At 46.8% G+C, this 12,636-nt stretch overlaps 4 protein-coding genes across 5 annotated transcripts; 2 read left to right on the top strand and 2 right to left on the bottom strand.

The window, feature by feature from the left end:
* The first annotated feature begins 178 nt into the window (after positions 1-178).
* Positions 179-2,011, top strand: LOC128278144 (mitochondrial carrier homolog 2). Its single transcript, XM_053016813.1, has 5 exons — positions 179-412; positions 514-598; positions 685-1,291; positions 1,360-1,470; positions 1,545-2,011. The coding sequence occupies exons 1-5, from the start codon at positions 278-280 to the stop codon at positions 1,606-1,608; spliced, it is 1,002 nt and encodes a 333-aa protein (XP_052872773.1). The 5' UTR covers positions 179-277; the 3' UTR covers positions 1,609-2,011.
* A 74-nt stretch (positions 2,012-2,085) lies between these two features.
* Positions 2,086-5,192, bottom strand: LOC128267352 (multiple inositol polyphosphate phosphatase 1). Of its 2 annotated transcripts, none has more exons than XM_053004166.1 (6): positions 5,029-5,192; positions 3,704-3,909; positions 3,537-3,631; positions 3,215-3,451; positions 2,464-3,143; positions 2,086-2,385 (listed from the first exon to the last, which is right to left on the bottom strand). In XM_053004166.1, the coding sequence occupies exons 2-6, from the start codon at positions 3,897-3,899 to the stop codon at positions 2,136-2,138; spliced, it is 1,458 nt and encodes a 485-aa protein (XP_052860126.1). In that variant the 5' UTR covers positions 3,900-3,909; positions 5,029-5,192; the 3' UTR covers positions 2,086-2,135. The 2 variants fall into 2 exon arrangements, with proteins under 2 accessions (XP_052860126.1, XP_052860127.1); XM_053004167.1 differs by lacking the exon at positions 5,029-5,192 and adding an exon at positions 4,818-4,836.
* Positions 5,193-5,587: 395 nt separating this feature from the next.
* On the bottom strand, positions 5,588-8,210 carry LOC128277807 (heat shock protein 83). Its single transcript, XM_053016334.1, has 2 exons — positions 8,158-8,210; positions 5,588-7,918 (listed from the first exon to the last, which is right to left on the bottom strand). The coding sequence occupies exon 2, from the start codon at positions 7,916-7,918 to the stop codon at positions 5,765-5,767; it is 2,154 nt and encodes a 717-aa protein (XP_052872294.1). The 5' UTR covers positions 8,158-8,210; the 3' UTR covers positions 5,588-5,764.
* A 1,006-nt stretch (positions 8,211-9,216) lies between these two features.
* LOC128267973 (heat shock protein 83) lies at positions 9,217-12,442 on the top strand. The gene is made up of 2 exons (XM_053004949.1): positions 9,217-9,356; positions 9,895-12,442. The coding sequence occupies exon 2, from the start codon at positions 9,895-9,897 to the stop codon at positions 12,046-12,048; it is 2,154 nt and encodes a 717-aa protein (XP_052860909.1). The 5' UTR covers positions 9,217-9,356; the 3' UTR covers positions 12,049-12,442.
* Positions 12,443-12,636: the final 194 nt, after the last annotated feature.

Raw genomic sequence — 12,636 nt, 5'->3', positions numbered from 1 at the left:
TAATGGTCTATTGTAAATAATAAAAGTTTTACACATTAAGCGTTAAACGAAACATAATTCTTTTGGTTTAATTTAGTTAAAGGACTCGGTCAAAAAGTAGCCACAAACAACGTGCGCGACAATAGCCCAATTGGTGGCCGTACAACGATGCGGTCACCTGCGATAGTGTCAGAGGATATTCGAAAGAAAAACGCCGCATCGGAACCATTGTTTTTGGACCCCAGCATTTGGTATCAAAATCCTTGTGTGTTGAATTCAAAGGCTTTCCGAACGCAAGATGCATCCACTGAACAACGACTGGCAAGAACCACAAAGTGACCAGTATGCGGAAAAGTTCGAGGTGCAGTTTATGTTGCGAACTGCCTGCACTACGGCACTGTATCCTCTGGAATACGCCAAAACCCTCATCCAGGTACGTGTTTTGCTGGTTGGTTGCGAAAACGATAAAACTGCACGATCATGTTTGGTGCGTTCACTCAAAAACTCTTTCTCTATTATCTTATCGCCCGAAAGATCGGCTACGAACCGATAGCTCCCCGACCGGGCTATACGCTGTTTGGCCAAAAGCGCTTGATGCTACCGAACATTTTCCAATACGGTAAGCTCATCGGGGTCAGCGTTGTTTACGCCTTAAGGCCGATTGTGATGTTTTATTCTAATCGACTTTTGCGACATTGATTCTAGCTTGCCACATTAAAAGCGTCGACGGATTTGTAGGATGTTTCCGCGGGCTAAGCTCCCGGCTGGTAGGGAACGTACTGAGCGCGTACTACGGTGAACTGCTAGCCGACCGGCTTGGTTTCTACGACGTTCCCAAGCGCCCACAGAAATCTCCCCCGGCGTATTTCGACAGAACTTACGAAGATTGGACGAACGACGTTGTAGACAATGACGACGAACACCTGGATGCGGATTTCGTAGTGAAACTGAAGCGCAATGTTGTAGTGCACTTTGCCGGTGTCGTAATCTCGCACCCGTTTCACGTCATTTCCGTCCGAATGATGGCACAGTTCGTTGGAAAGGAACGATACTACAACGGATTGTTTGCGTCGATTAAAGAAATCTGGAATACCGAGGGTTTTAGTGGATTTTTTTCCGGTATCATCCCACGATTGGTATGTGATATCGGATGTCTGGTAATCAGCAGCACCATCACGTACTTGGCCAGCAAAGCCATCGTAAAGGGCGAAGCGGGACGTGGATTCCTCAGTGCGATCGCTAGCTTCACTGTCAGCAGCAAACTTTATCCGTACCACGTCGTCTCAACCTGCATGATAGTAAACGGGTCCAGGTTATATTTTCAAACTATCCTCCCTCCTAATGGTTTGCTAAATGGGATGATCTTGTCTGTTTCCACAGATTGAAGGCTGGCAATCTGCCGTTGATGGATAACTACGTCGATTGGAGGGATTGTTATGGTAAATTGCGTGCGAGCCAAGAACATAAACGTGGCTCATCACTATTTTTCCGGTAAGACACACTGTGCATCAGAACTGGAATTTGCTGGCTCGAACCATAACTTCCCTCCATCATTCTCGTTTCAGTACCGTCCCGAGAGTGTTCAACAAAAGCAACAACTTGTACGCACCTTACCCGGAAATGAAGTAAATCCTAAACGGCAGAAATGTGGCTCTCCACGTGGCACCAGTATGCGTATCGCGAAAACATAGCTTTTAGCCAATGATTGCGTTCTACATGTTTGGTCTAAGCGTTTAGGATTGTTATTTGTTAAAAGGAACCCCTTTCTCGGTACAGTATCATCTTCGTCGCTTCGCTTTACCAACCTTTTTTTTACTGTACGTACCTTTCGAGAACGTTTGAAAAGTAAATTGCATTTACCACGTACACCCAGCTGAAGAACGGAGCAATTGAGATGGATTATACAACAGCAAAAGTGTGACACATGACGGGAAAAAGTGAAATACCACTAATCTGGACCTCGGAATACCTCCAACCGTAGTGAAGGCTCGTTAACGTCAGTGAGGCTTTCGAATGGCCAACCAACAATATAACGGAAACCTTCTCCTGACCCCCAAATGATTGCTTTGCTGTTACTTACTTACTTTTGTGTGGTATTTGGTTTCTGTTTTATTGTGTAAGATCTCGAAAAGCACAATTCGGTATCGGTACTAGCGTTAAAAAATACTAAGTCTGGTCCACGCCACCAAAGTGGTGGCTCCCAGTAGGAAGATGGTAAAAGAAAGCCTCATTTCCGATGCTCCACTTCCGAAGCAGAACATTTGGTCACAGTTACCCTCGCTGAATCTTTGGTACTGGCGCTTCACATCGGACCAGTTGCAAAGCCCAACTCGGCACCAATCCAGCATGATTGGCCTTTCGTTGAGGAAGAAGATTACCTTCACCGGTTCTTGCGGTTCCGTGCATCTGTTGGATATGGCAGAGCAGAACAATGCATAACCATTTATGTCGTTCCATGTTTACGAAATGTTTTCCGATACTTACTGATACTTGACGGCAACTATGTTGGCCGCGAAAGGAATATTGCTGGAAGTGTACTGACGGTTTCGCATCGTCGCAAAGTTGTCAGCTCGCAGCGGAACATGATCCCGTTTTGCCCCTAGCGCCGCAAGGAAAAGTTGCAGCTCGGAATCGTGCGTAAAGTACGAAACCATTAACGGTTCCTCCGTTGTGCCGAGATGCTTCAACATATCTGCTACGGCGTGGCAGGCTAGGTTCTGGCTGTGCTGGTATCCGTAGCTGTTGCTGTAGTAGTACTGCAAATCCTCTTTATACTCGAGCACACGGACCTGATCCTTGGTGAACGCCGAACAGAACGGACTGGTCATCGATAGGTGCCAGGCTTGCTCGAACCGACACATACTCCACATGGCGTCTATCTGTTCAACGCTCAGGTTGTGCCGGAAGCCTAACCGTTGCGAAATGTCCCAAACAGTGCTGATGAAAAGCGGTGTTCGAGTGAATTTGTTTGCCTCGGCGTTTTCATCCCGTTCGTCGCGGGCCTTATTGTTGGCGTAATCGGGACAGTAATCATACGGTTTTAGCAATCGATCGGGATCAGAAGCTGGCACCGGTTTGACACGTTTCGCTTCCTCGGTACCGAACAACCCTTCAACGAACGCTTTAAAGCTCGCTTCCGTACGCTGAGCGTTGGTGTGACGGAACTGTGAAGAAACAGATTTCTCATTACCGGATCATCTCTTGCCCGTTGCGCTAAATTAGCAGGTTGACTCACGAGGTACTTCTTTGGCTCATAAGTTGGGCCAATAATGTCCCAATATCTGTTCTTCGTCCGAAGAGCGAAATACTTTACTTCTTCCCAGCCGGCCGTCGTCAGCACCGACTCGTACTGCTCGGTTATGTTCGGATTCCAGTTCCAGCCTCGGAGAAGCTCTAGGTCCTCCTCACACATTCGCCCGTTGTCCGGCAATGTGCGTCGACCGAAGTAGTTCTCCATAATGGCATCCTGCAGCTGTAAAAAAGTTTGGCACACCATTAGTTTAGTCCATTTTGTCGCAAATTTTCAAACACTCCAACCGCGCACTTCCGCAACATACCATTTTGAGTAACCTGGGCAGCTTTTGAATATCACCTTTCGATGGCAGCCGCGTACCGTGACGATTTAATGACCAAAGTTTTACCGGGCGACAATCTGAGGCGCGGTGAAAACAAAAAATCCATCATTTTTACAGATGCGAACCAGATACATTGATGCGACACTTACTGGGCACAATGTGCTGTTTGTCCGTATCGGGAATACGAATGACTTCGTAGGCCGTTTTGGTGGCAAAGTGTTGCACTTGTGTGCGATCGTGATCATCGTTGTAGCAATACGACTCGCAGCAGTCACTTCTTTGCGCAATGGACACGTTCACCAGGCCGAGCAGGACGGTCGGTAGGAGGGCAACTCGCAGGATCATGTTCTTCGGGCTAAAGCGTAAGAAATAAAATCGTCAAGCTCAAATAGCACGCCTGGCGAGGGATGGCGCTCTGCTGTGGCACACTATGTCCACGGCCGTGTCGATCTGTTCCAAACACCCACCGAGGATCGCACTTATAATTGTTGCTTAAATTAAATAATTAGAGGCCCAAACACATGGTGCTATTAAAATCTAGTTTTCAGTCCCAGCGTGTTGCTTGAATGCCGTAATGCTTGAACAAACGATTGACTTTTCTAGCTACGTTACTAGACGTGTATTAGATTGTGTGAACATTGGCAGTAACATTTATCTTTTCGTCTCATCCACCACTGATAGCGACCGTATAGTTCATCAATCATGAATGTTGCACGATCTATTCACGCAGTAATGTAATGATCATTTTTTCGTCAAATACCTGACGTCATGCAATCGAACTCAAGGTCTCTGGGTTGTCTCTCTAAGCACTTTGTAACTAAAAAATTATTAAACCTGGGCATTTTAGCATTAAGATTCTGATTGTGATCATTGATCAGTGATGATGTTCGAAGAGCCACGATGTTACACACATCTTTGGATTGATCACGCCTATCAACGCACGCGGTGGTGCTACAGGTGATCGCATAGCTCTTAAGCGATCGCATAGGGGAGTGGCCGACGCATAAAAAAACAAAAAATACAACATATCAAGAAAGGGATTCCATCATCGCCTCGTGCATTCCGGACTGCTTCTTTCCATGTTAACCGGTTTTCCTTCTCTCTATGCTGTCGATCCTGCGGGTTTCGACGATCGGTTCTATTCTTTTCTGTGACCATTTTTCTATCCCACCTTTTGCTCTCTTTCGCTAGTTCGTTCTGTGTTGGCAGCATTATAGGTAAAAAAGAGCCTCAATGTGCGGTGACATGTTTTCTTTTTCTTACCCGTTGTAACGTTTCTTTGCTCTATTGTTGCAGAGCAATTACTTTTTTCCTCCAGGCAAGGCAGGTAATGACAAAAACTCACAATCTCACCGTGAGATAATTGTTAACAGTCTTAGGCTATTTTTAACGCACTTATAAAAACAAACCAGTATCGCTTTAGGCACGTATTGCGAGACTTTACAATAACTGAGGTCTTGTCCAAGCCACTTACAGTTGGTCGTTGTTTTTTGTTGAACTGGAAAACGCTCTCTTTATGCACTTTTAAACACGGAGATAAGGTTTGCCGACGCAGTGGTTGTTAGGGAACGCACGAATGCATGTCACGCCTAGCAATTATCTTTTAACACTCGTTGACTAAAGTCGCGACGAAGCACCCCCGCGAAGATCTGCCGGTCAACTGAGCAGAGAGACAAAATCCCGCGTTCGCATGCACTGATCGCGAGAGACGCGCCTTCGGTTCATCATTGTTCATCATCATCATCATTGATGAATTGCCTCCCTTCTCTTTCTAGCACGGACAAACAGCATTGTGGCACGGCCGTTTCCTTTTGTATTCAGCATCATCAGCGATCTTCGTCAGCCTTACAATGGAAGACAAACAGAAAGGGTTTTCATTAAAGCTGTAAGAAAAGTTCATAATTTTTGCTCTTGAATTCTTACCTTTCTTATTCTTTTTTCGTAGTGCACCAATTTTTCAAACGAAATGAGCAGTACAGTTTAGATTGTTTACAAAGAGAGTTATGTTTTTATGACTATTCTATGTTCTTTGTTCATTCTTACTTCATCAGTCACTTAACAGATAACTGAACCAAGTGGTACAAGATCATTGAGACGACTTTCGCTTTATGTCATGTCGTAAATAAATTAAAATTTCTAACAACGAGGAACACATATAGGTAATGGAATTTGTTTTACAGACATTCTAGGGAATGGCATCAATTGGCTTTTTAGTCCACTTCTTCCATGTGCGAGAGATCCTCGGAGTCGTCAACGAGCGGAGGCGCATCGCCGGCAGCGGTTGAGGGCGCCGGGGCAACTCCGGCATCATCCGTCGTCATCGGCTCGTCCTCATCGATGCCCAGGCCAAGCTTGACCATGCGGTAGATGCGCGCGGCGTGGGTTCCGGGCTCATCCAGCGAGAATCCGGACGACAGCAGAGCAGTCTCGAACAGCAGGATCACCAGATCCTTGACGGCCTTATCGTTTTTATCGTCATCGGCACGTTGACGCAGCGTCTCGATGATGGCATGGTCGGGATTGATCTCCAGATGCTTCTTGCCGGCCATGTAGCCCATGGCAGACGAGTCGCGCAGGGCCTGCGCCTTCATGATGCGCTCCATGTTGGCCGACCAACCATACTGCGACGTGACGATACAGCAGGGAGAGTCCACCAATCGGTTGGAGACGACCACCTTCTCCACCTTGCTCTCCAGCACCGATTTCATCACCTTGCACAGGTTCTCGAACTTGGCCTTGTCTTCTTCACGCTTCTTCTTCTCAGCCTCATCCTCCGGCAGCTCCAGACCCTCCTTGGTCACGCAGACCAGCTGCTTGCCCTTGTACTCCTTCAGCTGCTGGATGACGTACTCGTCGATAGCTTCCGTCATGTAGATCACTTCGAAGCCACGCTTCTTCACACGCTCCACGAACGCCGAGTTCTTCACCTGCTCGATGTTCTCGCCCGTAATGAAGTAGATCTGACTTTGGTTCTCCTTCATGCGCCCAACGTAATCGTTCAGCGAGCAGTACTCATCGCCCGATGCGGACGTGTTAAAGCGCAGCAGATCGGCCAACTTCTGACGGTTCTGGCTGTCCTCGTGCACACCCAGCTTCAGGTTCTTGCTGAACTGATCGTAGAACTTCTTGTAGGTCTCTTTGTCCTCGGCCAGTTCCTCGAACAGCTCCATGCACTTCTTCACCAGATTCTTGCGGATCACCTTCAGGATCTTATTCTGTTGCAACATCTCACGGGAAATGTTCAGCGGGAGATCTTCCGAGTCTACCACACCCTTGATGAAGTTCAGATAGTCCGGAATCAGCTCCTCGCAGTTGTCCATGATGAACACTCGGCGCACATACAGTTTGATGTTGTTCTTCTTCTTCTTGTTCTCGAAGAGATCGAACGGCATACGACGCGGAACGAACAGGAGTGCCCGGAAGTCCAGCTGACCCTCGACCGAGAAGTGCTTCACGGCCAGATGGTCCTCCCAATCGTTCGTCAGGGACTTGTAGAACTCTCCGTATTCTTCCTGCGAGATATCGTCCGCATTGCGAGTCCAGATCGGCTTCGTTTTGTTCAGCTCCTCATCCTCGGTGTATTTCACCTTCACCGTTTTCTTCTTCTTGTCCTTTTTGTCCTCATCATCTTCAGCATCCTCCAGCTTAGGCTCGTCGTCCTTCTTTTCCTCTTCCTTCTTTTCTTCTTCGGCCTCATCGTCGCTCACCTCCTTTTCGCGTTCCTTCTCCACCAGCAGCTTGATCGGATAGCCGATGAACTGCGAGTGTTTGTTTACGATCTGCTTGACCTTGCTCTCCTCTAGATACTCCAGCTGATCCTCCTTGATGTGCAGCACAATCTTAGTACCGCGGCCCAGCGGCTCACCGGCATCCGAGCGCACGGTAAACGATCCTCCGGCCGATGATTCCCACACGTACTGTTCATCGTCGTTGTGCTTGGATGTGACCACCACCTTATCGGCGACCAGATAAGCCGAGTAGAAACCGACACCAAACTGACCGATCATGCTGATATCGGCACCGGCCTGAAGCGCCTCCATGAATGCCTTGGTGCCAGACTTTGCGATCGTTCCGAGGTTGTTGACCAGATCCGCCTTCGTCATGCCGATACCGGTATCGATGAGCGTCAGCGTACCGGCTTCCTTGTTCGGGATGATCTTGATGAACAGGTCCTTGCCCGAGTCCAGCTTGGTGGGGTCCGTCAGCGACTCGTAGCGGATCTTGTCCAAGGCATCGGAAGAGTTCGAGATCAACTCACGCAGGAAGATTTCCTTGTTCGAGTAGAACGTGTTGATGATCAGCGACATAAGCTGAGCGATCTCAGCCTGGAACGCGAAGGTTTCGGTTTCTGGTGCTTCCGGCATCTGTAACGCAATAAAGGGACGAAAATCCCATTAGATGAAAGTTTGCTAGAGTGCAGTAAGTTACTTGATTCTCAAATTGCATGCTATCTAAATCTCCTTGAATTATGTTCATGAAAAGCACACACTTTTAACATTTCAAAAAACTTAAATCACCAATACATCGGCCACTTCAAATCTTTGATAACACCGATTTCAGGACTGTGAGCATAACATTTCCTTGGTTTGACTATACAACTTACCTTGGTAGTACTTTTAAATTAGCAAATTGCAAAACTTTTCCTTAATGTATGTCCTTTCGGAGTTGAACGCGGAACGTTTTGTTCGAAACCTTTCTTGATACTCTTGAACACGTGCGAAAAGCGAGCCGAATTTATAGATTAACTTGCGACTTCTGGAAAATTCATTCGCAAACTCGCGTCCGGTTTCGGTTTTCGCGCAATTTCTAGAAATTGTGGAGGGGAAATGAGTTCCGCCGGGACGCGGATTTAGCACACATTTCGCCGCCGCTAGGAATTGACAGCAGGGCGAAAATCAAGAAGCATTTTTCGACAAACTTATTTATTCTTTGTATAATTTTAATTTTGTATTTTGTAGATCAATAAAGACGATTTATGAAGAAATGTTTACAGCTATTCCAATTATTCAAATAATGTCATTCTATTTCAAGGAGATTGGATACGAAAAATGCATAAGTGAGGATGTTGACAGTCATTTTAATCATCTTTAAAATGTAAAGATCGTTGGATTTTGTTCTAAAACCGAACATAAAATCATATCTTATCATCATCATCATTATCATCATCTGATCATTAAATTTTCTTAACTAATAATTAATAAAAAGTATAATTTTGTTGTTTGATATTGTGCCTCAAAATGTATATTTTCCCTCCTTAAAATGTTTTATTGACATTTGTGAAAACAAAAACTCACCCAAACTGACAGTTGGCTGGCGAAATCGAAAACCTGCCTGAATGAGTGCCTGCATTGCTTGGAGGGGAAGTTTTGTTCGTTCTTCTAGTTCCGGTTGGTTCGGCACTCAGTATGGCTTTTACCCACCGAAGCTTCTAGAAACGTCTGGAACGTTCTAGAAGATTCGCGAAACATCGGCGGCTGTGCTTCCGTCTCTGGTTTCTCTCGCACACTCCGTTCACGGCAAAGTGCGACCGAAACGACACGATTTCGCAAACGCCAACCTTAGCATGCTGTTCCGTTGCTAGAAACTTCTAGCGTTTGCCGGTTATAGGTTATAACAGGGCCGGTCCGGCTGCGCGAACCATCAGACGATTTTTAACTGTGAACCTGAAGAGAGCGGAGCTCGTCGAGTTGCCATTCAGCGTGTGAAGCTTGCTATTCAGTGCTAAACGAAGTGTGAGAAATCAATTCTCATTGTGTTGAAGAGTTTATTCTTAGTGAAAAAATCTAACAGAAAATCTTCAAGGTATGTTTCTGTGACAGAACGTGTAAAGTATTTTGCCTAATACTTTATTGTGGCCAACTTAGATTGATCCAGAAACAGTGCCATGATTCTTTTCCTGCTTGTGAAAACGTGGTCTTTGAACCCTTTCTTTAATTGACGCTAGTGAATCATCGGTCCTTTATAATGCAAAGAAAATTTAATGAGAGCAGCAGTGGAAAACTATTCAGCTTTTTTTCGCAAACGTGTTCCTTGTCTCTTTGGTTTAAAAGTCCGATTAGAACAATGATCTTTCGATAAACGATGAACAGTTTGATTTTTCCGATACAGTCATGGGAATTCGTATTTGCACATTTGTATTCAGTGAAGAAGATTAATAAGGTTTTGGGCTGTTACCAATTATGTAGCATACTTCAACCATTGCTAATCGATTACTTTGATCTATTTTGCGCAACTTATTGCACTTATTTTGTTGCAAGAGTGCTTAGATAAAAAAAATGATCTAAAAGTCTTGTTTTACATGTGATTTTGACCGGATTTGTTTTCTGTCCCTTCATTACAGATGCCGGAAGCACCAGAAACCGAAACCTTCGCGTTCCAGGCTGAGATCGCTCAGCTTATGTCGCTGATCATCAACACGTTCTACTCGAACAAGGAAATCTTCCTGCGTGAGTTGATCTCGAACTCTTCCGATGCCTTGGACAAGATCCGCTACGAGTCGCTGACGGACCCCACCAAGCTGGACTCGGGCAAGGACCTGTTCATCAAGATCATCCCGAACAAGGAAGCCGGTACGCTGACGCTCATCGATACCGGTATCGGCATGACGAAGGCGGATCTGGTCAACAACCTCGGAACGATCGCAAAGTCTGGCACCAAGGCATTCATGGAGGCGCTTCAGGCCGGTGCCGATATCAGCATGATCGGTCAGTTTGGTGTCGGTTTCTACTCGGCTTATCTGGTCGCCGATAAGGTGGTGGTCACATCCAAGCACAACGACGATGAACAGTACGTGTGGGAATCATCGGCCGGAGGATCGTTTACCGTGCGCTCGGATGCCGGTGAGCCGCTGGGCCGCGGTACTAAGATTGTGCTGCACATCAAGGAGGATCAGCTGGAGTATCTAGAGGAGAGCAAGGTCAAGCAGATCGTAAACAAACACTCGCAGTTCATCGGCTATCCGATCAAGCTGCTGGTGGAGAAGGAACGCGAAAAGGAGGTGAGCGACGATGAGGCCGAAGAAGAAAAGAAGGAAGAGGAAAAGAAGGACGACGAGCCTAAGCTGGAGGATGCTGAAGATGATGAGGACAAAAAGGACAAGAAGAAGAAAACGGTGAAGGTGAAATACACCGAGGATGAGGAGCTGAACAAAACGAAGCCGATCTGGACTCGCAATGCGGACGATATCTCGCAGGAAGAATACGGAGAGTTCTACAAGTCCCTGACGAACGATTGGGAGGACCATCTGGCCGTGAAGCACTTCTCGGTCGAGGGTCAGCTGGACTTCCGGGCACTCCTGTTCGTTCCGCGTCGTATGCCGTTCGATCTCTTCGAGAACAAGAAGAAGAAGAACAACATCAAACTGTATGTGCGCCGAGTGTTCATCATGGACAACTGCGAGGAGCTGATTCCGGACTATCTGAACTTCATCAAGGGTGTGGTAGACTCGGAAGATCTCCCGCTGAACATTTCCCGTGAGATGTTGCAACAGAATAAGATCCTGAAGGTGATCCGCAAGAATCTGGTGAAGAAGTGCATGGAGCTGTTCGAGGAACTGGCCGAGGACAAAGAGACCTACAAGAAGTTCTACGATCAGTTCAGCAAGAACCTGAAGCTGGGTGTGCACGAGGACAGCCAGAACCGTCAGAAGTTGGCCGATCTGCTGCGCTTTAACACGTCCGCATCGGGCGATGAGTACTGCTCGCTGAACGATTACGTTGGGCGCATGAAGGAGAACCAAAGTCAGATCTACTTCATTACGGGCGAGAACATCGAGCAGGTGAAGAACTCGGCGTTCGTGGAGCGTGTGAAGAAGCGTGGCTTCGAAGTGATCTACATGACGGAAGCTATCGACGAGTACGTCATCCAGCAGCTGAAGGAGTACAAGGGCAAGCAGCTGGTCTGCGTGACCAAGGAGGGTCTGGAGCTGCCGGAGGATGAGGCTGAGAAGAAGAAGCGCGAAGAAGACAAGGCCAAGTTCGAGAACCTGTGCAAGGTGATGAAATCGGTGCTGGAGAGCAAGGTGGAGAAGGTGGTCGTCTCCAACCGATTGGTGGACTCTCCCTGCTGTATCGTCACGTCGCAGTATGGTTGGTCGGCCAACATGGAGCGCATCATGAAGGCGCAGGCCCTGCGCGACTCGTCTGCCATGGGCTACATGGCCGGCAAGAAGCATCTGGAGATTAATCCCGACCATGCCATCATCGAGACGCTGCGTCAACGTGCCGATGACGATAAAAACGATAAGGCCGTCAAGGATCTGGTGATCCTGCTGTTCGAGACTGCTCTGCTGTCGTCCGGATTCTCGCTGGATGAGCCCGGAACCCACGCCGCGCGCATCTACCGCATGGTCAAGCTTGGCCTGGGCATCGATGAGGACGAGCCGATGACGACGGATGATGCCGGAGTTGCCCCGGCGCCCTCAACCGCTGCCGGCGATGCGCCTCCGCTCGTTGACGACTCCGAGGATCTCTCGCACATGGAGGAAGTCGATTAAATCGGCACGCTCTGTGACTTGCATTATACGGAGGAGCTCTTTTCCGCTCAATCCATTAGCGATATAAAAACAAAAACCACGCCAGTCTCTAGGTTTACTTACAAATGCGATTCCAAAGGCTGAAATTCTTTGAACCTAATATGCAACAAAAATAGGATTTTGATAAGTGATGGTACCTACTCTAACCCACGGGAGATGAATTGCACCAGCAATAGCAGCATTGGAAAGTTAGTGCTGACAGAAGGAGAACTTATAATATTCCGATTAGTATTATCGCGATGTGTTATTGTTGTTGCGATTCATTATCTGTAACTTGTTTGTATCTTACTATTAAAACGGTTTTAAGTTCAACCGCGTTATAGCGGAATATCAACGTCAAATAAAGAGAATTACATTAACGATATGAAAACATGAAGTTGGTTTCTGTTTCTGCGTTTCTGAATTAAAAGAGAAAAATCATAAAAGTTGAAATAAAGACTGGGAAGATAACAGTACTCCTCACAAAAGACAAGACAAATAGATACTGAATAATTTTGATACAAAAATATACAGTCCTTTTCAAAGTAAGCAGAACTTTTTCAATAGGGA

The sequence above is a fragment of the Anopheles cruzii genome, chromosome 2 (genome assembly GCF_943734635.1).
Source record: "Anopheles cruzii chromosome 2, idAnoCruzAS_RS32_06, whole genome shotgun sequence".
Taxonomy (NCBI): Eukaryota; Metazoa; Arthropoda; class Insecta; order Diptera; family Culicidae; genus Anopheles; species Anopheles cruzii.
The sequence above is the reverse complement of the archived record's forward strand: the minus strand, read 5'-3'. Positions and strand labels throughout refer to the sequence as shown.